General features: G+C 53.3%; 1 protein-coding gene across 3 annotated transcripts in view; it reads left to right on the top strand.

Annotated features, from left to right (window-relative positions):
* The window catches only part of CACNA1A (calcium voltage-gated channel subunit alpha1 A), a 236061-nt gene that overhangs the window by 194319 nt on the left and 15273 nt on the right, over nt 1–26469 (top strand). Inside the window, exons 30-39 of one of the 3 annotated variants that reach the window (XM_065874589.1) lie at nt 2281–2391; nt 6891–6974; nt 9974–9979; nt 14540–14656; nt 15000–15065; nt 15241–15356; nt 16720–16870; nt 20426–20553; nt 22757–22853; nt 25277–25382. In XM_065874589.1, coding sequence (XP_065730661.1) covers nt 2281–2391; nt 6891–6974; nt 9974–9979; nt 14540–14656; nt 15000–15065; nt 15241–15356; nt 16720–16870; nt 20426–20553; nt 22757–22853; nt 25277–25382 — 982 coding nt within the window. Of the gene's footprint in view, nt 1–2280; nt 2392–6890; nt 6975–9973; nt 9980–14539; nt 14657–14999; nt 15066–15240; nt 15357–16719; nt 16871–20425; nt 20554–21808; nt 21906–22756; nt 22854–25276; nt 25383–26469 lie in introns of all 3 variants that reach the window. The other 2 variants (XM_065874591.1, XM_065874592.1) reach the window with 2 other exon arrangements.

The raw sequence follows: 26469 nt of genomic DNA, 5'->3' as shown, positions 1-26469 counted from the left end.
TGAGTCCCCCCTCCCCCCAGGCACTGCTTAATCCCCACCGCGCCCCTGCCCCACGCAAAACAGAACCGGCTATGAGTTTCCCAGGCAGACCGCGCTCTGTGTCACCACCAAGCCCCTGTTCCTGCTGTGCCCTCTGCCTGACACACGGCTCCCACCACTTTGTCTGGCCAGCCCCTTCCAGCCGCCCCTGCAGAGCCCTTCCTCTAGGAAGCCTTCCCTGACCTCCCAGGACCGCATGAGGTGTTTGCAAGCATCCTGTCTGTTATCTCACGTGCCACGATATCAGTGTTGGGTTGCCTGATAGTCTACCACCTGCCTGTGAGCTCCGAGGAGCCAGACAAGTACTGATCACCCCTGAATTTCAGGGGCTCAGAGAGGGCCTAACTCAGAGGGAACAAGAGCCCCTTGATAAATGTTTGATGAAAGAAATGAGGAGGGAAGGTCAGGTAAAGACCCTGCGAGCCTTGGGGCCGTGGAGCCTCTTCAGGGTGAAAAGTCAAAACCTCTCACCCTGTGCTTTGGAGACCAAAAGCCTGAATTTGAGCCCATCTCTGCCATTTAATTCACCATTTAACCTTGCACTAGTGACGAGTGGCAACTCAGGGCCTCAGTTTCCCTGTCAATAAAATGGGAAGGATAATAATAGCACGTTCCCTGTCCCCTGTGGGGATTAGGATTGAATAAGAAAGTTCCTGCAAAGATGTTAGCACATTTCTCAATCCTTAAAAACACTCAACAAATTTAGCTGTTGATTTTTTGAACTGGTAGAAAAGCAGTGCCTGTATTCACCTGAAAATTCATCTCCATAAGCAAGTGCTTTGTCTTTTCATTGTTAGGAACATAACAGTGTCAAACAAACAGAAGAGAGAAAGATAGGACAGCACAGCCCTTCTCAAACTGCTCACAGGTCAGCTGGGCATCTTGTGAAAATGCAGATTCTGGTTCAGCGGGTCTGGGTGGGTCTGGGACTCCACAGTTCTAACCAGCATCCCGGTGATGCGGTTGCTGCAGGTCCCTGGACCACATCCTGAGTATCCAGGCGCTTGTGAATACCCAGTCTCCATCACCCAGAGTTACCCATTTGGACCATTCTGCTATGTTTGCTTCATCTGTTTTTTTTTTTTCTCATTTTTTAAAAATTGAGATGAAATCCACATAACCTACGGTTAACCATTTTAAAGTGTACAATTCAGTGGCATTTGGTACATTCACGATGTTGTGCAAACACCACCTCTATCTGTTTCCGGAACATTTCCATCACCCCAAAAGGAAACCCATCCCCATTACCAGTGACTCCCTATCCCCCTTCCCCCAGCCCCTGGCAACCACTAATCTGTGTTCTATGGATCTACCTATTCTGGACATCTCATCTATTTTTTAAAGTGTTTTAAATGATAGACACCACGCTATTTCACACTTAAATTCTCCAGTGTGCTTTCCAAAGTAATCAGAACATTCTCCTACATGTCCTCATGTCTGACAAGCTTAGGGTTAACACCGTAAGATCCATATTGAATTGTCCCCAAAACGTCTTTTACAGTAAGTTGTTTTTTGAGCCAAGATCTAAATGGCTACACGTGGTCTCCAGTTTTTTGTTTTTAAATCTCTGTCCTCTGCCCCACCCCCGCCCCCCCACCACCCCGCGCTGTTAACTTTTTGAGGAAACCAGATGAGCTGAATGAAAACTGTCCCACCTCTGGGTGCATTGGTTTCCTCCATCTGCTGGATTTCCTGTAACCTGGTAGTTAGATTTAAAGGTTGTCGGTTCAAATCTGATTAGTTTGGGCAAGAGTCATAAGGAGTCAGAAGAGCGGTTACCTCTGGCGGGGCGCGGGGGTTATCAACTGGGAAGGGGTTCAAGAAAACTTTTGGGAGGGTTGCTGGAAAGGTTCTCCATCTTGGTCTGGGAAGTGGTCTCATAGGAGTGTACAGGTAAGAATTTAAAAAGACATCTGGAAAGAAAAAAAGAAATGACTGCAAAGAGGATGCTGTAGACATCCTGCATCCCATCAGGAAGCCCATCGATAGGGCCAGGCTCTCCCGCGATCTCGGCTGCTAAGATAGGACTGAAGAAAGGAATTTTTGTTTTGACCTGAAAAGAGTAGCGCAGCCAGTAAAGAGCTTGCCTGGGGCCCGGGCTGGCTCCACAGGACATCAATAGGGAAACCAAGTGTCCGAGTCCTGCCTGCCCTGGGAAAAGGGCAGCCACGAAGCCACCCCAGCCCTGGTCCTCGACACTGTGCCCACTGACCCCACTGCTCTACTTCCTTTCTTCTCTAGTTCTACGGGGCCTCTGTTGCTTATGAAAATGCCCTGAGGGTATTCAACATTGTCTTCACTTCCCTCTTCTCTCTGGAATGTGTTCTCAAAGTCATGGCTTTTGGGATTCTGGTAAGTCCAGCCTTGGAGCTAGAGCTGTGGGTTAAGGGAAAGCCCAGAGGGGCACTGGGTGCTGGGTGGTGGTCTCCCCACCTGGCCCCTCTGCCCCCAACCCCACTGGTGACTTGAGCATCCCTCCAATGTGCACAGATTCCAAACTCTGTGTCAGGCACATATCGATTATTAAATGATGCGATGAGACGGGTAATGATTCATTTTGCAGGTAAGGAAACTGAGATCCAGACAGGCAAGCCCATAGCATTCAAACTGTTCCAGCCACAATCGCAGTAAGAAATACATTTTGCAGTGGAGCCCAGTACTCAGATGTACAAACAGACAACCAAAATGAAATATTCACAGAATCTGTATCTCCCCTTAGCACATGCCCTATACTCTGAAGTTGTCTATCTCCTTGATTCCATGTCCCCCCCACTCCCGCTTTCTTCCCCCCGCACCGGCCACACGGCATGGCACTTGGGATCTTAGTTCCCCGACTAGGGATCAAACCCACGCCCCCTGCAGTGGAAACGCAGAGTCTTAACCACTGGACCACCAGGGAAGTCACGCCCCTCCTTTTTTAATGCAGTTCATGACCTACTAACTTGATTTCGTCTCCCACTAATGCAAGTGGTCTTAACCCGAGGCCCATTGACCCCCTAAGGGATCTATGGATGTAGGGTGGGGTGAGGGAGCCCAGGAAATAAGAGGTGAAAAAATTTCCATCTTTATTTTTCACCAGCTGCTAACTGGACTTTTGCTATTCCTTCCATCCTGAAAGTAGACAGCAAACGCCCGCAGGATTACCAATATGATCTGTGTCACTGATAAAAATCAGATGTTCTCATATCGCATCCCAGAGGTTGCAGGTAAGTCAGGCCTCCCTATCCACAGGTTCTGCATCCACAGAGTCAACCAATGCGACTGGCAATTGGTTGAATCCACAGATGTGGGACCCGCGGATACAGAGGCCTGACTGTAAAGGACTTGAGGATATGCTTAGCCCACATCTCTGAAGAGAATGACCTACAGCCCGTGGTGTCAGACCGAGACTGGGGTCATACCTCGGCTTCCCAAGGTGGTGAAAGCTGTCGGCTTTGGCACCAGAGAGATCTCGAGTCCAATCATATCCAGGCTATGTCACCTCACCTCTCTCTCCTCCTTTGCAAGAAAGGCCCATCCTCTGCCTCTCCCTCAAAAGAGCTCTTGCAAACCCCAAATGCAAATAATGTGTGTCTGGAGACTGAAGGTCCAAGCCTGACATGTTGCGAGCACTCAGTAAATACCAGAAAGTGTCACAATAAAGCTCATCACCTGACCTTTCTCCTCCAAAGCAGTGGCTACCAAGCCTGCAACCCAACAGAAGCACTTAAAGTTGAATGATGCCCCAGACCCACCTCAAGAGATCCTTATTCATTTGGTGGGGTGGGAGCCCCTGAATCTGTATTTTTTTAACTTATTTTCATTTTATCGGTGGCTGCATCAGCTTTTTTTTTTAATTAATTTATTTATCTATTATTTTTGGCGTGTTGGGTCTTCGTTTCCGTGCAAGGGCTTTCTCCAGTTGCAGCGAGCGGGGGCCACTCTTCATCGCGGTGCGCGGGCTTCTCACTGTCGCGGCCTCTCATTGCGGAGCACAGGCTCCAGACGCGCAGGCTCTGCAGTTGTGGCTCACGGGCCCAGTTGCTCCACGGCATGTGGGATCCTCCCAGACCAGGGCTCCAACCCATGTCCCCTGCACTGGCAGGCAGACTCTCAACCGCTGCGCCACCAGGGAAGCCCCTGAATCTGTATTTTTCATGAGGACACCCAGGGGAACCCAACATACAGGCTGGGCCATTGGGCCCTGCACTGAGGACCAGCCAGGCAGGGAGAGGCACCCTGCCGTCAGAGCAATTGCACCAACTCAGAGTTCCAGTCCTGGGGATGCCACCTGTGGGCTGTGTGACCCGGAACAGGTCACAGAACATGTACCGGGAAGAACTCAGGCTCTCGAGTACCCATGCCTGGGTGTGAATCCTGCCTCAGACCCTTTCTAGCTATGTGACCGCAAGCAAGGCACTTGGCCTATTTGCTCCTACGTATACATCTACAAGATGGGAGAACGACACATCCAGCCTCCCAGGGCTGAGGGCGGTGTGAGCATGAGCTCAGGTACAAGCCCTGCCCAATGCAGCTGTCTTGTAATTTTTTTTCATTCCCAGTCAATGTTCTGGTGGTGAAGTGATGCGTTCTGCCAGGGGCTGGGACTCCATCTCCTCCACCCCTGACAATCCTGCAGGGTTCTGCACTATGCCTCCCCCTTCAGTTTTACATGAAGCCCCAAGTTCCCCATGTGGAGTTTAAATGAGAGGGGGGCTATCCGGGGGCTTGAGGCCTGTAGCCAAACACCTATAAAGTTGTCCTCGTTTGTGCTCCCCTAGAGATAGAGCCTGAGACAAACTTGAATGCAAGGAATTTGTCTGGGAGGTGACTCCAGGAAGCCCCGTAGGGGAAAGAGGGTGTGAGACAGAGAAGGGAAGGCAGCCAGTACAGGGTGTGTTGGTGAGCAGCTTCCCTATGGGTATAACTGGGATGCAGTTCCATGGAGGACCTCTGGGGTGCAGCAGAGAGCACTTACTCAGGTCATGTCACCCGTGGTGGGGAGCCGGAGTATTTATCCTCCAGTGCCCATCAGTCAGTCAACGGCTGCTCCCAGAGGAGCTGTTAATTCCCCTATGCAGCTAGAGAAAGCCCCTGGGCAGAGTAACAAAGGTACACAGTCAAAATATGAGGGGATATGGGTAGGGCCCCAGCCGCACCTGTTAAAATACCAAAAGTGCCAGTGGAACCTGAACTCCTTTTAGACAACCATAAAACAACATCCATTTATTGAGCACCTACTATATACCAAACCCCACAGTGACTCACATTCATTATCAGATTGTTGTTATACCTTTGTCTTCCAGGAGAGGGCCCTGAGGCCCAAGCAGTCCCACTCTGAGGACATTTGATTCGTACATGCTAAAAGAATTTGATCCTGGGAAGCACAGATCCAAAGCCTGTGTCCTTCTCTGTGAGGCAGAGGGGCTGCCGCCGGGTCAGATACTCAGGGGAGAAGATGACTGACTGCTCATAATGGGGCCCAAGCCCCGATCTGGCCTCTGCTTTTGTGAGGTTGCTGGGAAGGCCTGTGTTTAGCATGGGTCCCACCAAGCCTTGAGGGAAGGGCCGTCTATTTGAACCAGACCCTTAGGTCCAGGCAGGGGTGCTACTCATTGTGGGCTCAAACTGTGAAATATTTCAGTTTTTTTTTTTAATATTTATTTATTTATTTGGTTGCACTGGGTCTTAGTTGTGGCAGGCAGGCTCCTTAGTTGTGGCATGCAAACTCTTAGTTGCGGCATGCATGTGGGATCTAATTCCCTGACCAGGAATTGAACCCAGGCCCCCTGCATTGGGAGCGTGGAGTCTTAACCACTGCGCCACCAAGAAGTCCCAATATTTCAGTATTTTAACAACAGCATACTATACCTGTGTGTCCCACTTGAGCCAGAACCCAGCCCAGGGATATACCAGTCAGGATAGCTCAAGTTAAGCTGTGGTAACAAACACAGCTTTGTTGCTCCAGTCAACAGAGGGTTTACTCAGAGACCCGGGCTCACTGAGCAGCCGTCATCTGGAACATTACTGGTCACCAGGTCCAGGGTTAAGAGAGTTCTGGCGGGTCCTGCGCTGGCCAGAAAGTGACTCATGCTGCCTCTGTTCACAACCCATCGGCTGTAACTAGACACACAACCTTATCTAACCACAAGGGGGCCAGGAAGTGTAGCCTCGTGTATGCCCAGAAGGCCTCTGCACCCTTGTTCCTATCCCCCTTCTCCAGATTAGGAAATGGAGGCACAGAGAGGTTAAGTCACTGACCCACAGCCACATAGCTGGATGGTAGCAGAGCTGGCATGTGAACCCAGAGGCTGCTGTCTTAGCAAGTGTGCTATAAGCACGGTCTTGATTCAGCAGGGTCCTGTCCATAGACTCTGGACTTGCCCAGACCTGGGTTCAAATCCTGACTCTTCACCTCTGTGCTGCCTGAGGTGAGCGTCTTTGCTCTCTGAGCCCCAGTCGCCTCATATAAAATGGGTGATAAACCTTCCTTCCGAGAGTCTTCATGAGGACCCCAGTGACGTCATTTATGAAGCATCTGAGGTCTCAGAGAGCCCTTGGAACTGTTGGAGAAACAGGGCACAGCCCAGAAAGGCAGCCCTCCCCCACAACAGAGCTGAAGCGGCACCCGGGGACCCCCCTCTGGGGCCAAGCAAGCCGTGGGAAGGCTTGGGGGTCCCAGGGAGGGGGGACTCAGAACAGATGATACTGAGAAGCCCATCCAAGCAACATTTTGCTGTTTGAATGACTGTAACTGTCCCGGGAACTTGACTGGTCTGCAGCTGTGCCCCTAACGGGCCCCCTGGGCTGGACTTGGGGGCCAGCCATGGAGCCCTATGTTGGCATCTCTATCTTGTGGGTCCCCATTCTAGAATTATTTCCGCGATGCCTGGAACATCTTCGACTTTGTGACTGTTCTGGGCAGCATCACCGACATCCTGGTGACCGAGTTTGGGGTAAGTTTCCCGCCGGCTTCTCTCTGGGCAGTTCCTGGCCAGGCTGGGAGGGGCGAGGAAGAGGTCATCAAGAAGCAGTGGGTCCCGACGGCCACAGCTGGCTCAAGCCAGTGCTTGACCATGACCAAAGAGGGAGAATTGGGGCCCCTGGGAGCAAGGGCAGCCCCTCAAAAGGGTGACGTGGGGAGATGGGGAGGTCCGAAGCCACCGCCGTGGGGCTAGCGCTGCAACGTGAACTTCCCTGCCTCTTGGCTACCGATTTATGATAATGTGGACGAGCTCATTGAGAAAACTGAGACACTTAAAGGATCCCAAGGCTGAGCCCCACCCCCCAAACACCACACAGTGTCGGGGGCCCAGAGGGAACCAGCTTCAAGTCCACTCTGCTTGAACTAACCATGTTCCGGCTCACAGGGAGGAGGGAGCCATGGCCCTTGGGTTAACGGGGGGACATGATACCCAGGACCTTAGGAGGGTCCCTGGGACATGTGTCTTCCTCTATCCCCAGGCCTGGGAGGTTCCCAACGTGGAGCGGGGGTGGTGGTGGGGGAGGTCTCTGGACCTCGCCGTGGTGGCCCCTCACACGGCCACATCATCTGGAAGACACAGGTCCCAGAGCTCCTGCCTCACACCCCCTCCCTGGCCATTTGCCAGTGAGCCTAGGCTTGAGGGCCCTTGGGAGGCTGTGGGGAGGATAGGAGATCCTCACAGGCGAAGCAAAAGGGCAGAGGGTCAGAGCCAAGGGCCGGGGGTGGTAACAACCTTGTCATAATAACAATAATAAAAGCTGACAGGGACGGCCAGGCACTGTGCCAAGCGCTTTACGTGGATTAGCTCGTGGTACAGGTCGGGGGCTCAGCATATAAAAGAATTCCTTTAGAGGGTTCCACTGAAGGGATCCAAGAGCAGAGACTATTCACAGAGTGGAGGGGAAGGGGCCCAGCACCCAACCACCGTGGGGAGCTGTTACCTGCCCAGGTGCCGAACTCAGAGAGGGGCTGCCTGGTGGGAGCTGTGAACATGGAGGGACAGAGCTCCTGCCAGAGACAGGGCCAAAGCAGGCATGGAGCATCGGGGGAGAAACACCCCTACCTTTCTCTCCTCCCACCCTCTATCTCCTGCCAGCCACTTCCATTGGCCAAGCCCGGCCAGAAAGGAGCCAGAAGGCCAGAGAGCCAGGGTGATGCTGAGAACAGGCAGAGGAGAGCAGAAGATAGATCTGGGTGGGGTGGGGCCCGAAGAAGAGGGTGTTGCCCCATTTCACAGATGAGGAAACTGACGCTCAACGCTGAGGAGAATGAGGGACCTACTTAAAGTCATGCAGTCAGACCTGGTGACTCCTGAGGGCACACTGGTGTTTCCTGGGGTGTCCCTAACTGAGCCCTCAGCAGCAAAGGGATCAATTGGCCCACTCTTCTATCCTGGAAGCCTGATAGGATTGGGAAGCTACACAGAAGAGGGGCCATTCTCTGACGCATCCCCCACACCCCCACCCGAGTGGTATCTTGGCCACAATTCTTTGCCTTCATCTTCAGTGAACCAGAAGTTCCCCCTTCCCCCGTCTCACCCCTGACACCTTCCTCTAGAGAGGTCATGCCCAGCTGTGGGCTATCCCCATTGGGGTTGCCCCCACCTGGCCACTGTCCCCTGGCAGAGGGCCAGAGCTTAGACCTCATCTTCTGTCCTAAGTTTCTAAGAGATCTGGAGCTTCTCCTGGCAGTCAAAGTATCTTGCCATACAGCTGAAGACAAGACAGCTTTGAACCAATATCCCTCTGGGTCAAGAGGTGAGAAGGGGTGACCCACCACCCCAGTCGGGCAGATAGAGGAAGTTGATTGAAGCTCTAGTTGCCAGTAAGAGATCTGTAGGACTGGACCCCAACGGCTTGTTCTCCTGGCCGCAAGATATGGGAGGGCAGGAGAATGGGGCACGGAATCCACTTCAGGGATATCAGGACTATTGCAGTAGTCAAACAGCCCTCCCCTATGAGCTGTTTGACCCTGGGTAACTTGTATTACATCTTCTCGTCCTGTATTTGGGACTAACCTTCATAACCAACCTCATCAGACCCTTGCAAGCCTCACATTCATTCATGCATTCATAGAAGCATACATTAAGCACCTGCTGTGTGCCAGGCATTGTTAGAGGTGCCGGGAACAGAGCAAAACGACAAGAACGCCTGCCCCCAGAAGGCTGACGTTCCAGGGCCAGAGATGGCAACTTTGAGCAAATCAGAGCGATTGACGTAAAGGGCTTGGCACAGAACCTGCCAGGAATTAGTTCACGGATGGTGGTTATTATTATTGCTGTTGCTGTTATTACTGTGAATGTACTTGGACTGCAGTCTGTTAGGCAGCCCCTCAGCCCTGAATTATAATCATTTGGCGGGAAAGCTAGAGGGTGGGCATTTGGACCCTTTTAGGAGGATAAACACCCGACCTGGCGGTGGGGAAGGTTTGCCCCGCTAGGCAAGGAGCCTTCAGCAGCCCCCTTCTGCCTCCCAGGTAAGCCCACTAAGTCTGAGGCCAGACAGAGCTCAGCCAGGCTGAGGCGAGGGGAGCCAGACCATAGGGAGGGCAAGGCCCCGGGGTTTCGGGGGAGGGGGAGAGGGTGTGAGGCCCACCGGGCCTCAGCTGCCACCCACAAGTGGCTGGGGTGACGTGGGTTTGCCCTGCGTGCGATGGATAATGACTGTGTTTCTTGTCTTGTCTCTTTTCATGCCTGCTCTTTAAACTGTATATTGGCACAACGCCGTCTGAAAAACTCATCCAATCAAAATGCACTATGAAATTCATTTGTTCATCCATGACGTGGTCTGTGTGTTCATACACCAATGACTATCTCCCAACCCACCACCACCACCCCCACTCCCCGCCCGGGAACCGAAACCCATTGGTTTTTTTGGCACTGGTTACAAATCAACCTAAAAAACGCTGAACACGCCTCCCCAACTGCCCCTGCCCGCCTGCTCCCCCTCCATCTTCAACATCTGCATCTAGAATCCGGTTGGTCTTACTTCTTTCTGAAGTCTAAATGCCTTACATTAACTGTGAACGCATCTTCTCGCATCAGCATTGCATGTCACGCCCTGGGCTTTCAAAACTTGGATTGCCTGATGCACCCCCCTATCCCCACCCCCGTATGTCTGTCCATCTCTCCAAACCCTCCGGACCTGCCCCCCGTCCTTGTTCCTGCAACCTCTCTTCCTCTGGTTGGTATTGGGTTCTGAATTAGGGTTTTCTGTTTGGGTTGGCTTGTGTCTTCTGCAGAGAAAAGGATGGGTTTGCCCCATGCAACACCTCCAACAGGACAGGTTGGCTGGCTGAGTCTCCCACCCCATCCCTTACACACAGCCCTGTACTCAGAGCCATCAGGCACTCTCTCACACCACTCCTGTTCCTGGTTAACTCCATGGATCCCAGGGCCCCAGGAAAGCTCCAACAGTCCTCACCCCATTCCAAGCCCACGAGCTCTTCGGGCTTGACCAGCAGCGACGTAAATCTCCAAGTCTGATGGAGGAGGTCTGAGGGCCTTGCAATGTGCAGGCAAAGACTCTCAAATGAGGGGGACTCAGAATGGCCAGAACCGGTTCTGGCTGAACGGCCGGGACTCAGGTCTGGCTGCTTCCAGATGGACCGGCCGGCTGACGCCCTCTCCTGGAGCCCTGATCTGCATGTACTCCTGTTCCCCGCCCCCCACCCAGACACAGTCACTAAACCCATGTGCTCTCTCCTCTTTCCTGTTCAGTCTCTAACTCTCGTTCCCTCTTTTCTCTCTGTCTCTGTCTCTCTCTCTCTCCCTTTCTCTTTTTTTGCTCTTGCAATCTCCCTCTCTTGATCCTCCCCCACCCCCTGACACACACACACACACACACGTGCACACACTATCCCTCCCTTCTGTTATATCCATCCACCCTGCAAACCCACACCCACGCCCTGGATGCACCGTGTCCATCTCTCCCTCGCCTCACTTATTCAGCTCTCTGCACACTTGCACATTCCTTACTCTGTTAAATCCCACCTGCCTCTGCCCCTCCCCCACCATCCTCTGAGCCCCTTTGAAGGACCCGCAATGGCATCTTTGCACCGGGATCCCTCCCCTGCTAGCCATACACAAGACATTCATCCACCAAACATTTAATGAGCCCCAATTCAGTGCCACAGATGGAGGGTTGGGCAGAAGGGGACACCATCACTGCCCCCACCCCCTGTGTCACCTACAGTCAGGTGGGGGGAGGCAGGCATTGGTCAAATAACCCCTGAAACCCACTTGAAATTGTAACTGTGTTGCAAGCTGAAGGATGAGCAGAGTTAACAATGTGGAGAGGGGGAGAAAAGGGCATTTGAGGCCCGGGATAGCATGTGCAAAAGTCCTGTGGCAGGTCGGAGCACGCAGGGGTCAGGGTCTGCAAGTGAGGGGGTGTGGCTGGAGCAAAGAGCAGAGGAAGGCTGACCCAGAGAAAGTGAAGAGGGCAGAAGGGGACAGGACCTTGGGACCTTGTTGTGGGAGCCTGGGAGGATTTGGAGCAGGGGAGCCGTGATCGGAAGTGCGGTTAGACCAGACCCTGCAGCTGCAGAGCAGGGAGTGGGGAGGCGGCGGACTGGGCTGGAGGTGAGCACCAGGAATCCCAAGGAGAGATGACAGCAGAGGAAGCAGGAGCAGTGTGAGGACTGGCCCTCTGAGCAGGGATCTCTCCAGGACCTGGAAAAGGGTTGGGTCTGGGCTCGGGGGGAGAGAGGTGCCTGGAGGACTTGAGTCTGGCTTGAACTGGGAGATGGAAGTTAGGGAATGCCAGGAGAGGGCCAGGTTAGGGGAATAGCACAAGTGTGGGCACAGTGGGCTTGAAGTGCCCTGAAGGGCACCCCAGAAGAAGTCAGGTAGGCAGTGGGTTAGTGGGTCTGGAGTGCAGAGGCAACATCTGGGCTGGAGGTGGGGTCTGCGAGTGCAGGACTTCTCTGGAGCCCTCAGGAGGGTGGTCTCCATGTCCTGAGTACTCGCACCCCTGAACACAGCAAGCCTTCCAGGGCCCACCTCACTCCCCTTCAGCCTAGAACCAGGAAGCACTGGGCAGGGTTGGAGGAGAAGACAGCTATTCCTTCCTGGCTGTGGACAAAAAGATGGAAGCTAGGAAGAAAGTCAGAAGTTCTAGGAGCACTTGAAGGACTCTATGCAAACCCAGGAAGAGATGGGGGAGGTGGATGAGGGCAGACTAGAACCTTCCCCTGCCCTGTCACCTCTTTCATTTCCACCCCTACTTCCCCCGTGTGTCTCCTGTCTCCCTGGCCCCAAGAAGGGCAGCATGCTCTCTGCACGCGTCTCCCTGCAAACCCCCCTTCTTTCTCCTGCATGGTAGCAGTCCCTACCGCCCCGCTCTGCCCCGAGCCCAGGGCCCGCCTGACTTTGCATGAGTCCACATGTTATGCCCCGCCCCATGAAGGGATGGCTTGTACTCTGGGGATGAACGGGAGGGGACTGGGGACACCTGGGCCATCGGCCCTGTCCCCAGATGGAGCTGGGTGGCCAAGCAGGGCTGGAAGTCAGGTCAACAGGGCACGGAGGGTGACTGTCACCCAAGCTGAGTTTGGGGGTTGATTCGAGGCACTTGAGAGATTCTCACAGTGGTTAGGCCCAAATGTGGTCAGGGTAGGATCCCCACACCCCTCCCCCATCCTAGAGGCCTAAGGGTCAACTGATGTGTCCCAGAGAGCACCCTAGACTTTTCCAGAAAACCCAGAGGCCTCCTGCCAACCTCAGAAATTCTTTGAAACCCTTCTCTGTGTCTCTCAGCTCCCAGGTCAGAGCTAGCTAGATCCAGTGGCTGGGAAGCCCTCAGGAACAACCAAACAGGGTGCCCATATAATTCACTGTCCATACTCTTGAGACCGAAGGCAGTGCTGTGACTGTTGGGGCAACCTGTATGATCACCCCTGTGCCATTTGCAGGGTGAGAGCTAGGCCACTTTAAACGTTGCTACATGGCCTGTATCTAGCACTCCTCCAAGTCCCCTTAAGGCCCCTTTGCCTCCAACCCACTGATCAGTGGTGGTCTCCATGCCTACCTGAAGCAGGAGTCTCAAACTCAAATGCCTCTGGGGACCAAGCAGATGCCGTAAGCCAAGAAACCAGTTCCATTTCTGGTATGCGGGAACCTTGGCAAACTGGAGGAAGCGTGGCCTGCTTCACGGCAGGCAGCCACATCTCTGCCTCAAGTAACTGCTACCAGTGGAAGCAGCCTCAGGGTTGCCTGAAAGCCAGATTTGGGGGCAAAATCTGACTTTTAAACACTAGGAGCTATTTTTAATTTCTAAAGGAAAACTGCTCAGGCCCAACAAAATAGTTTCGTTGGCCAGATTTGGTCCATTCGTGACTTCTAGCCTCCAGTACCCCACCAGAGGCCCCAGCAGACAAGCCCCTGGACAGTCACGTAAGATCCACCATCTCCATAGCTGTCTCCCCACCCCTACCCCTACCTGGGGTTCTTCTGGCTCGGGAGGGAGGAGGTAGAGGCAGTGACTAGACAGGGGGCCTTTGAGCAGAGGCAGGGTCCACCCAGGGAGGTCCTGGGGGCAGGGACAGCCCCACCTCCCGGCCCCCAGCACCGGCCCCTCGGTGGGCCTGGGCTGATGGCGAGCTCACCCACCCACGGGCGCTGCGTACTTCCTGCTTCCTGCAGGCCTGGTCCCGTGCTACTCCACCCAGCTCCAGAAGCTGAGAAGCCATCCCTGAAAGGGGGGAAAGGGCCCCAAATGCATCTTCTCCGACTCAGCGGGCAGCGAGGACTCGCCCTGCAGCCGAACAGCCCCAGCTCCCTCCCGTCCTCCCCATTCCCGCTCGCCAAGGGGGTAAGAAAAGATGCTCTTCCGCTTCTCCAATTGGCTTGAGCCACTGCTCCTCTTGGCCGTGGGGTGAGGTCAGGGCGGGCAGGAGAGGGTGGGCAGCTCAGCAGGGCAGGGCAGGGTGCCCGGTGAGTCCCGTGACAGATGCATTTCTGGCCCGAAGCGTAACATGCCCTCGGAACCCACACATGTCCACCAGGCCTGAGCGTGCTGACTGCCCCCACCCCGCCCTGGTGTTTGTGCATCGTACACGTGTGATGGATTCGGCAACTTGACCCGCTTGTGTCCTATTGTCTCAGTGCATTTGGTTGTTGGGAGAAACAAAAACCATCTCGGATTTTTTTCCTGATTGGATGATTCGGATATATTTTCTTTTCCTTGTTCTTTTGTTATTTCTTCCGCGACCCGACCCACCCACGCTCCTTTCTCTTCCTTCCTTTTTCTTTCCTTTCCCCATTGAGGGTGGGGCTGGCAGGGAGGGTTTATGCCTTTGAGTTGATGCCTTTTCCTCCCTTCTCACCCTTTCTCCTCCCCACACCCCACTTTGTTTTTTCGAGTTTTTTCCTCCGCACCATTGCATTAATAGTGCTTTCTCTCCTCTCGCTCCTTATTTGGGGTCTTGCTTGCTTTTTCCTGTTGGTTGGCTTCATGTAGGGGCCTCTGTGAGTGGTGACAGCTCTGAGCCCCTGGGGGTGGGTGGATGGTCACCCCTCTTTCTCCGTCTCCCCAGAATAACTTCATCAACCTGAGCTTCCTGCGCCTCTTCCGAGCGGCCCGGCTCATCAAACTCCTCCGTCAGGGTTACACCATCCGAATTCTTCTCTGGACCTTTGTGCAGTCCTTCAAGGTGAGCCCCTGGCCCTGCCTCCAGCCCAGGGCTGAGAAGAAAAATCAGGATCCCCCCACCCCAACCTGCTCTGGCTGAATCTAGAAATCAGGGGGAAATGCCTCTATGATACACCTTGCTGAGAATGTGTTATATGCAGGGGTCTTGTCTAACTTCCTGCCCTGATGTGTCATGAGAGCTCCAAGGGGAATCTCCCAGAGCCACCAAAGAGGCCCACCAACCCTGGCACCACTCGGGCACAGCATGCGGCCACCCCATGGGGGTGGAGAACTGGGAACAATGAAGGAAACAGTGTGGATAAGGGGCCCCCAGCACTATTCTTAATTGCCTTCCTTCCCACCAGGCCCTGCCCTATGTCTGTCTGCTGATCGCCATGCTTTTCTTCATCTACGCCATCATTGGGATGCAGGTGAGTGCCAGCCCCCCTAATGTTCCCACAGCACTCCCAAGGAGGGCCACCGCCTTTAGGTGGGGGTGGGTTAAGGGAGCCCAGTTCAGAGAGGCAGCCCTGAAGGTTGAGTGGAGTTTTCCCGGAGCCACTAGGGGGCGCGGCCACCCCTAGTCATCACCATCTAATTCCCCAGGTGTTTGGCAACATCGGTATCGACGTAGAGGATGAGGACAGTGATGAGGATGAATTCCAAATCACTGAGCACAATAACTTCCGGACCTTCTTCCAGGCGCTCATGCTTCTCTTCCGGTGAGAGGGGGGCACACTTTCATCCTTCTCTTCTGGTGGCGGGGGGGGGGGGGCATGCCCTCAACCTTCTGTTCCACTGAGGTTTGGAGTGGGCGTGGGGGACCAAGGGACCCTGGCAGGGCAGGAGCTGAAGGCCCTGGGACGTAAACATGAAGGCGTTTTCAGGCATTAGCTCACTGAATCCTCCTGAGCATCCTGTCTAGAGATTCTTGGCAACCACACCTGACAGGTGAGGAAAAAGGCTTATAGACTCTGAATAGACTCTGAGGCTTGATTCTTAATCCTGGCTGCACTTAGGGTTCCTTCATTCATTCATCAGAGGTTTATTGAGCACCTATTGTGTGCCAGGCGCTGCTGTAAGTACTGGGAACAAAACAGAGACAATATTCTCTGCCCTCTGGGTGCTTATATTCCCATGGGGGAGGCAGACAATCAATAATCAAATTATAGCGGATACTGATAGGAGATAAAATTCAAGATTAAGAGGGACATGGAGACACAAAAGAACAAATAATGTGTGATTCCACTTACATGAGGTACCCAAAATGGGCAAATTCTTAGGGGAAAAAACTAGAATCAATATTGTCAGGGGTTGGGAGAGGGGAATGGGGGGAGTTATTGTTTAATGGGGTACAATTTTTCAGTTTGGGATGATAAAAATGTTCTGGAGGTGGATAGTGGTGATGGTTTCATGGCACTGTAAATGTGCTTATTGCCATTGAATTATACACTTAAATGCTTAAAATTATTAAATTTATGTATATTTTTGTCAAACTAAATTTTTTTCTCAAGTAACAACTGAAAAAAAAAAAAAAAAGGAAGGCTGATAGGTTACACCTCCCTTGAGGAGGGTGATATTTGAGAGAAATAGTTGAGAGAGGGAGCCATGTGGATGTCTGAGGAAGGGTAGAGGGTACAGCAAGTGCAAAGGCCCTGAGGCAGGAGCATAGCTCTCATGTTGGAGGGCAGCAAGGAGACCAGTGTGCCTGGAGCAGAGTAACCTGAGAAAGAAATAAGAAATGACAATCACCTAGAGAGAGGGAAGCTTTTGAAACATACCTATGTCTCCAGGCCACATCCCAAACCAGTTAAATCCAAGTCTGTGGGAGTGGGGCATTGGCATCAGCATTTTTAAAAAACATTCTCCTTGGGCTTTAATACACAGCAGCCAAGGATGAGAATCCCCCTCTCTGAGCTCCAAGAGGAAAAAAGTGATTTACCTGGGACTTGAACCAACACCAGTCCAGCTCCAGAGCTTAAGTGTTTAACCTCAATGCTCTGCCTCCCTTGGGGGGTGGGGGGTGGTGGTGCTGGTGCCCAGAGATGGGTGCCCAGGTCCCTGACGCCCCCTCTCTGTCCTCAGGAGTGCCACTGGAGAGGCTTGGCACAACATCATGCTTTCCTGCCTCAGCGGTAAACCCTGTGATAAGAACTCTGGCATCCTGACTCATGAGTGCGGCAATGAATTTGCCTATTTTTACTTCGTTTCCTTCATCTTCCTCTGCTCATTTCTGGTGAGTCTGTGGACATGTGTGGGTGGGCTCCCTAGACCTGGCTCCCTCTCAGGGGTGTGGATGCTATAGAATGTGGCTGTGTTGCACACTTTCTCCCTCCAAGCCTGGGCCAGCCCAGGATTAGGTTAACCACTGTTCCTCACCCTCAACACTGTTGACGTTGGGATCTGCGTCATTCTCTGATGGAGGTTGTTCTGTGCATGCTAGGATGTTTGACAGTTTCCCTGGCCTTGATCCACTAGATGCCAGTAGCACATGCCCCACTACCCTCCCAGTTGTGACAACCAAAAATGTCTCCAGCCATTATCAAGTGTCCCCTGGGGGAGGGAGCAGAATCTCTCCCATTTGAGACCCACTGGGTATGCTGAGGGAAAAACTAATGGAGCTCAGAGCTGGCCCCAGGACCCATCTAGCTGAGCTGTGGGAGACTCCCACCTGCCCTCTGAAAGGTGGGTGCCTTCCTCTGTACGATCAGGAGGCAGGAAAAAGTCAGCCACATAAACATTCTCTGGGAGCTGTGGGGCTTTGCAAAAAAATTGAATGGGTTTTCACTAGTAAAAGATAAGTTTGTCAAGAGGACTCTCCTAGGACCAGAGAATATAAAGCACTGCAAGATTGAAACAAGGAGGAATTAATATATTTATCAGGAACCTCCATCCTGCGCTCTCTTTCTCTCTCACTCTCTCTGGGGCCTCATCTCGGCAAATTATTTTTGTTCTCCGCTCTTCCTGGAGCAGTTTGAGCACAGTCAGAAGAACTATCTAGGTATTTCAAGCAGAGGGGATTTAATATAGGGACTGGCTACACAGGCTTGAAAGAGCAAACAGAGAACACTGAAGTCACCAGGGATTAACAACTGCAAGAAGGCCAGGGCTGGGGTATTAAAAGGAAAAGAAGGTGTTACTAACCAACCCAGCTGCCCCTGGAACCCCCGAGGGAGCGCTGGCACCCTAGCTGTCTGCTGCCCCTGGACAACTGAAGACAGTTTCCTGTGGCTGCTGTCACAAAGAACCACAAACTTGGTGGCTTAAAACAACCAAAATTTATCCTCTCACGGTTCTGGAGGCTAGAAGTCTGACCACAGTGTTGGCAGGGTCATGATCCCTCCAGAGCCTCTAGGATAGGATCCTTCCTGGCCTCTTCCAGCTTCTGGTGGCCACAGGTGGTGTTCCTTGGTTTGTGGCAGCATCACTCCAATCACTGCCTCTGTCATCACATGGTCTTCTCCGTGTGTGTCTGTGTCCAGATTTCCCTCTTATGAGGACAGCAGTCGTGTTGAATTTAGCCGACCTTAATCCAGTATGATCTCATCTTAACTTGATGATGTGCACAAAGACCCTTTTTTCAAATAAGGTCACATTCACAGGCACAGGGGGCCAGGATTTGAACATATCTTTTTGGGGCACACAGTTCAACCCACAACACAGACCCACATGGGAAGCAGAAGGAAGCTCCTCTCCTCCTTCTCTCCCCTCCCCAGGCTGGCCCCCTAACCATGGCTCCTACTGGCAGGATGTAAGCTGCCCAGGGAGTGTGGAAGATGTTATTTTCAGAACTCAACCCAAGGACCAGCGTCTGTCAGCCAAAGCCCAACACATCCACCCTCTTCAGACCAGCAGTCGGTCTCACACTGAAAGACTTGCAGCCTAAGTCTCACAGCAGCACACCCTCCAAGTCTAATGTCAACAGCCATTGACCTAGACGGTCCCTTGCCCAGTTCCAAATTCCCAGAAGAGAGTCCGAATGGGCCATCCTAGCTCCTGGTCAAGTGACCACCCTTGTTCTAGTAGCTTTGGGTGCATATGGAGACACAGTCTTATACTACATCCTATCTGGGAAGGGCAGGCACCCTAGAAGACATCTACAACACTTGATCATCAGCCCTTCATAGGCAGGAATTTTTGTTTAGTTCACTGCTGCATCCCCAACACCTAGGACAGTGACTGGCCCACAGCAGGTGCTCGATCAATATCACAAAATGATGAATTAAAAATAGAGTCACTAGCAGACATAGAGAATGGGCTTGAGGACACGGCGGGGAGGGGAAGCTGGGGCGAAGTGAGAGTAGCATTGACATATATACACTACCAAATGTAAAATAGATAGCTAGTGGGAAGCAGCTGCATAGCCAGGGAGATCAGCTTGGTGCTTTGTGACCACCTAGAAGGGTGAGATAGGGAGGGTGGGAGGGAAGCTCAAGAGGGAGGGGATATGGGGATATATGTATGCATATGGCTGATTGACTTTGTTGTACAGCAGAACCTAGCACAGCACTGTGAAGCAATTATACTCCAATAACGATGTATATAAAAGAAATAGAGTCACGAAAGTTAGGGACACCTAGAATTACAGGTCATTTATTAAGCACCTACTATGCTTACTTCTACACATTTGCTTAATACCCGCTGTGTGCCGGGCCTTATACTAGGCCCTGGGGATATAAGGAGAGAACATATTTCTCTCAGTTTGCAGGGGTGTTGGGCAGACAAGTCAGGAGACAGTAGCAATACAATCTGATAGGTGCTTTGATAGGGGAGACTCAGACTGAAGGAAGGAAGATTTCAAAGAGTGGCCCTCAGGGACTGTGGGCAGGGCTTAGACCATGTATTGATCAAATTGGTTGCAAGTAACAGAAATTCAACCGAAACTGACAAGTGAAATATGCAGTTCACTAGCTTATATAACTGAAAAGTCCAAATGAGGCTGCATCCAGACAATAGCAGACCCTGTCCTCTTTGCTGTTCTCCTTCACACTGGCTTTATTCTCAAACTTTCTCCCTATAAAGGGAAGATGGCTGCCAGAGTGCCAGCAAAAATCCCAAGGAAGGCTCTCATTGGCCACCTTGGGTAATGTACCCCTCCCTAACCAATCACAAGGTCATGTGACCACCACCTGTGAAGCCAGCCACACCCAACAACAGCATCTAAGTATAAGGGCAGGGGTTTCCCCAGATGCCATTATCCAAAGGGAGAAAAATGATGTCCACTGAGGGAGCAGCATTTACTAAGGCCTGAAGGCAAGACTGATGCAAGCACCCCATGTGCTAAAGGCTAGAAGAGCACATGACAAGGTGCTACAAGATGTAGACAAATGCAGGAAAATTCATCCATCCATCCATCGAAGAAATATTTGCTGAGTGCTTACTTTATGCTGAGGATGGAAACATGACAGGGTTCTGGCCCATTGGGGGTCAGGTGTGGGAGGATTTGGGGTCATGGTGGTCCCCTTGGTGTTGGCCTCTATTTAACACAGCCTCTCTACCTCTCCCTCTGATTGTCTCTGTCCATCACTGTTGGTCTTTATCTCTTTGTATCTTTCTCTGTCTCCATCTTTATCTCTGTCTCTGTCTCTCTCCCCCATCTCCATTTCTCCATCTCTCTGTCTCTGGGCTCCCTCTGTGGGCATGTGTCTTTCCTCTATCTCCCCCATCTCTTTCTCTGACTACCTTTTCCCATTTTTATCTCCCTCCCTCTCTCCCTCTGGGCCTCTGTGTATATGTGTTTGGATGTGTCTCCCTCTCCCCCACCCCATCTTGGCCCCTGGGGTCCCCACAGATGCTGAACCTTTTTGTTGCTGTCATCATGGACAACTTTGAGTACCTCACCCGAGATTCCTCCATCCTGGGTCCCCACCACCTGGATGAGTACGTGCGTGTCTGGGCCGAGTACGACCCCGCAGCGTGGTAAGCAGTCACCCCAAATCCTCCAGCCACATCACCCACCTTTCTCTGGCACTGGAGCACAGTCTAGGTCAGGATCCAGACCTTGGGGTGTTGGCTCCCTGGAGAGCCAGCAGGGATTTCAGGAGGATCAGTCTAGAAAAAAAAAGATGAGAATCAACACCCTCACACATCCTGGATTAAATGATTTGGGTACCACTGCTGCCCAAACCCCAGGTTTTCTGAGAGACGAGGGAGGGGATCCACCATGAGTTCACCTCCTATGAGTCTCTCCTGCCCCCGCCACTGTGAGGCTTCCAGATGGTGAGGACAAGTTATCCAGGCCCCAGGAAGGAAGCCAGAGGCCTCTCAGCCTCATTTCTCCTGGCAGTATGGGGAGAAGGGCTGGTTTAGTACCCTTGGCAGACAGAATTGGCTGCCAGATCAGAGTGGTGGAACCCAGCTCCCGTTGCGATCCCAGGACCCTGGAGCAGGTGGTCACACAAGGCCAGGGGAGAGGACACAGAACCTTGGTGGTCCTTGCATCTTCATGGTCATGAAGGGAGTGAGCTCTCCCATCTCCGTAGGCACAAGAGCGCCCCCTCCTGGTTGACAGGTGATGGTTTCCAAGGGTGGTCTCCACCCTGCTCAAGTGTATTGAGTGCCTGCTCAACACCAAGCCCTTGCAGGATGCTCAGAGCCCACCAACCACAAACTGAGGATTCTAGTTCAGGCTGAGCTTGGGGCCTGAGAAAGCATTAAATGGGGGCCCTCAGCAGCCTGAACACTAGAGGGGAGCCTCACGAAGAAGGTGGGGTGGAGTCGATCCTCGCCATTCTTTCAGCCCCGGACAACCCTCCATGAGACCAAGAGGCTGGGGTGAGCTGCGGGGCTGGGGCTTGACTTTCAGCTGGTTCCTAACTCTTCCTCTTTTGATTTTAGGTCACAGCAGTTGGATGCTGTCCCCCTGTCCTCTATTCCACGAGCCCCCCCAGCCCCCAGTGTAGCCCATCCAGATTGTGGAAGAGGGAGACACAGAGAGCCCTGGGGGAGGTTCCCCCAGCCCAGAGCTCCCAGCCCACTCCAAATGAAACCCTCTGCCCCAGGGTCTGTGAGTGTCTGGGAACATCTCAGGGACCTTCACTCATCCCACATCTCCCCTACTCTAAGCCAGGGGGTCCCCAGCCCCTGGCATCATGACCTCACTGTGTGCACGGGGAGCCAGTGTGAACGCAGCTTAACCCCGTGCCTCCACTAATCCCCTCTCTTCTCCTTTCAGCGGTCGGATTCATTATAAGGATATGTACAGTTTATTGCGTGTAATATCTCCCCCTCTCGGCTTAGGCAAGAAATGTCCTCATAGGGTTGCTTGCAAGGTTTGATTTCCACTAAAACCTGCTAGCATCCATGGAATGAGTGTGGCTTGGGGTTCTTCAATATATATATTTCATATATATATATATATATATATAAAATCTAAAAAACAGAGCCATCTCTCTCTTTTGCACTAAACTAGAAAACTTAGCCAACAGAATGCAGTCACATAGACTTGATGAAGCATGGAACATATATCTCTCCGTTCCCTTCAGCCATTTCTGCTTGCTCTTAGCTGAAGCTGCCCATCCCGGGGTCTCAACGGCACCCCAAATCAGACACATCCGGGGGGACTGTAACTTTGCATTGACCCCCCCCCACCATCTCCTCCACTCTCCCCTCCTCCACCCTTCGCCTCCCAAAGCCCCCAGCCCTCCTTCCACTGCCCTGGCCCCTCTTCCCCATCTAGGCCCCCTCAGAGACCAGCCTCAGCCAAACCAGAGAACTTGACCCAGTTTTTTAAATGACACTGAACCAAAGCATTGCTTCCAAGTGAGAAGCCCCCACTTCCGTCCACATTCCACCAGAACCATAGCCCAGAGTCAAAAGTGAATCTGACTTTTCTCTTCTCTCTCTCTCTCTCCCTGCTCGTAAGCAGTGAAATAATCTTTTTTTTAATCACCTCTTCCATTTTTTCCCTCCTCTTTTCCATTTATTTGAAATACCTATTTTATCGTTCTCTGCATCTTTCTCTCTCTATTTTTTCGGCTCGTGTGATTTTTTTGTTTTGGTTTTTTGGTTTTTTTTTTTTTTTTGGTTGTTTTTTTTTTTCCTTCCTTTTCTTCCCCTCCCTCCACCCACCCTTCCTTTGGTTCTCCGTTCCCACCCCCGTTTTTGTTTTCGGTGCTGCCAGGGGCCGCATGCCTTACCCGGACATGTATCAGATGCTGAGACACATGTCTCCGCCCCTGGGTCTGGGGAAGAAGTGTCCGGCCAGAGTGGCTTACAAGGTAGTCTAACCCTTGCCGACCACCAATGTCCGGGCACTGGGGATTTTTCAGTGCTGACCAGGAACAACCAGCCGAGTCTCTTTTTCCAGCATTACTGTTCTTTTTTTTCTTTTTCTTTTTTCCTTTTTTTCCCCTTTCCTCCTTGAGTAAATGGATCATGACCATCCCTTGATTCTAAGCAGTATACTGTGTCCGTCCTTTCTGATCAGTGTGTCTTGGTGTTTTGAGACTCTATTATGGCCGACACGCCGGGGGGAGGGTGAGGGGAGCCCCCAGGTCCCCTCGCACCTGGTCCCCCAGGAACCAAATTGGACACCCTTTGGGAGGTGGGGGTCGCCAATGAGCCCAGAGCGGCCCCCATGCCCAGACCTGGGCAGGTGCCTTGCAGGGAGGGGCTTGGACCCCATCTTTTGTATCTTGAGCCCCCAGGTCTCACGGTCCCACACACACACCTGAAGCTGATCTCTGACCTAGGGCCTTGGGGGATCCAAGATTTCCCAGGGAGCACCCAGAGCCTCTCCTCCCCTGCCTCCCCCCTGGAGTTGCTTCCCCAGTCTTCCTGTCCTTAAGCCACCCATCTCCCTCCAAGACACCCCAACATGCCTCTCCATTGTTCCAGAGTGGGCAGGCGGGCCGCAGCTGGACCCCTGGACCGTGGCACCCTGATGCAGGCCATGCACGCTGCCTTGGCGGGGGCCTGGGGCGGGCAGGCACCATGGCCGACCTGGGGGGTGGTGCATGCTGGCTGAAGGAGCCGCCAGGCGGCTGGGCCGGGCCACCCCTCTAGACCCCGTCCCGGAATCTCCCTTGGCACCCAAGGACAGATGCTCTGTTCCCCCTAACTCATCCACTAGAAGTTCAGAGATGACCTTTACAGTCAGCCCCTCCCAAAAACAAAAAATGGTCCCATCATTCCATTCACCCATCCACCTTGGCCTCCTCTGTCTACAAGAGTCCTCCCTCCCCTCTGTCCATCCCATTTCTTCCTGCCTCGTGTAACCACCTCCCCACAACCTCATTCCTCGTCCTCTTCCCTCCATGAACTCCTCCTTCCCAGGCGAGACCAGGAGATGGCCCCACCAGCCTTACTACCATGTACCTGTCGCTTCTCTAATTTTCTTTTGTCCTTCTCTTGGTCTCTCCTTGGCTGAGTGTGGGTGTGTGTGTGAGCGTGTGCAAGAGAGAGGGAGAGAGTGCCCTTCCCTTCCTGGTCTCTGTGCAGGGCCGCCACGGGTCCATAAGGCACCTTTGTGCAAATTTGAAACGAACATCCTTTGCACAGAACACTTTGTCTGTGGGAAAACAATTGGAATCCACCAATGTGGGGAGAGCAAGACACTTTTCCACTATCGGCTGGGAAGTTGTCATTTAAATACACAAGTCCATGATTTCTAAGATGGGGAGCCCTTTGTGCAGTGCACAGCCTGCACAGCTGTGCACAGTGGCCCAGTGTGTATGTGTTTCTCTGTCTACCATCTCCCTCCCCACCCTGCCTCAACCCATCTCTTGTGTTCGGCTCTGAGTCTGCCATCCCCTTCGCCATCTCCAACTCTGTGTTTCCTGCTGACCCGTGTCTGAATCCTCTGGTGAACATCAGTCTCCATCTCCGTGCCACCTCAGCCTGGGCTGGTACACACTAGCCCAGCATCCTCTCCCACGCCACCAAGCATGGGGGACAGAGCCCCTGCCTGGGATACAGGGAATCTTTTCTTCCCTGGGCCATGGGAACACCTCCCTCACCCCTTCCCCCTGCCATTGCACAGAGAGCCAAGATCCGGAAATGCCCCTGAGATACACTTTCCACGGAGCTATGAATGAGTCTCGAGATTCCGTCTGCATGCGCCCCTGTCCGCTGTTCTGTGTGTCATGGCCTCGCTGCATGTGCTGCGCAAGGGGCCCGCCCCATCAGCAGGGGGAGTCGCCTGCCTGCCGCTTCTCGGAGGAATGATGCGGTCTGTGGCCATCTGGTCTGGTCTGGGCCGAGCCAGGGGTTGGGGGTGGAGAGCCAGCGGCGCCCCCGGCGGCTGCGGCAATGGACCCCTCTGCCTGGCTGCTGCATGCCTGCTGCGATCTGGCTTGTACTCTTCTTCTTTGGGGTCAGAATGGAACGGAGCTGTCCAGAAGAACTCTGGGGCAGGGCAAGGATGTGGGCCAACCCTGAAAATGCCAGCCCTAGGGTCCAGCAGGCGGGCGAGGAACGGGCAGGGGCTCCGCAGCATAGGAGAGCCCCCAGTGCCCTCCCTGAGGGAGCCACCGAGGGCAATCAGGAAATGGAACACCGGGACAGGTAACCTGAGGGTGGGGGGCACCCTAGCCGCTGCCTTCAGAGTTCTTCCTGGGGCTCCCTGGGTAGGGTGGGTCTGGCTCACGGGATCCGGGAGGGGTGCCTGGGAATGACTGCCCTTGCCTTTGGTTTTCTGTAGAGGCTCCTGCGGATGGATCTGCCTGTTGCCGATGACAACACCGTCCACTTCAATTCTACCCTCATGGCTCTGATCCGCACAGCCCTGGATATCAAGATCGCCAAGGGTAAGGGCAGGAACGGGAGCAGAGACGTGGGGCAGGGTGGATGGAGGCAGGGCCTCGGAGGGCTCAGCCATTCACCTGCTCAGCAAATACTGAGAGTTTCCCTCCTGTGTGCCGGACACCGCTCTAAGCCTGGAGGATGCAGGTCACACATCCAGTGGGGGGGGGAGGCCTCCCCAACGAGGTTGTGAAGGAGTCACATGGATACCTGGGGGGAAAGCGCTCCAGACAGAGGGACCAGCGGGTGCAGAGCCCCTCCCCCCACCTGGGGCTATGTTGAACTGACTTGCGCTCTGCTCATGGGGGCACCAAGCAGCCTCGAGAGCAGAGGAGGCACCTACTCCCTCTAACCACAGTGGAGAGAAGCTAGGAGGAGGCCTGATATAACTCACGTGAACACAGGATGGTGGCTCGGAAGGAGGGGATGTGGAACATTCAGATTCTGGATATTTCCTGGGAGTCAAGAGGACCAGATGCTGATGCGTGGAATGTGGGGGGTGAGGGGAAGAGGCAACGAGGCCACTCCCGGGGGTTGGAGCCCCGGTGCGTGAAGTATGGAGCTGCCGTGCCCTGAGACAGAAGAGATAGCAGGGGCAGGTTTGGGGCAAAGGGAGGGCAGGAGGTTGGTGTTGGAGGTGACACATGAAGATGGTGGCTAGGCAGGAGGCTCTCCAACTTACACGTCTGGTGGAGGCCCCCCGAGAAGGTTCTGAAGGAAGTGAGGGGATGAGTCTTCCTGGCTGTGTTGAAGATGTAGAGTCAGGAGGCGTCAGATGCTGGCAGCTTTTAAGCCAGGAGACTGGACGAGCTCTCCAAGGGGATGAGTGGATCGACAGACCCCCGAAGACTGAGCTTGGGGCCACCCCAGCATTAAAGGTGGCCAGGGAGGTGGGTGGAGACCAAGGCAACTCAGGCTCCTAAAAGGCGTCACCAGTGTGTCAGGTGCTGCCCGGCAGCCAAGAAAGATGAGGACCAAGAGTGACTAGCAGATCTTGTGCCAGGTCGCCACTGGTCACTTTGACCAGGGCAGCTCTGGTGGAGGGGTCATGGCCCTCCTGCCTGGAGTGGGTTTCTGAGGCCTGGCGGTAGA

Source organism: Phocoena phocoena, chromosome 3 (assembly GCF_963924675.1).
Source record: "Phocoena phocoena chromosome 3, mPhoPho1.1, whole genome shotgun sequence".
NCBI classification, from domain to species: Eukaryota; Metazoa; Chordata; class Mammalia; order Artiodactyla; family Phocoenidae; genus Phocoena; species Phocoena phocoena.
The sequence above is the reverse complement of the archived record's forward strand: the minus strand, read 5'-3'. Positions and strand labels throughout refer to the sequence as shown.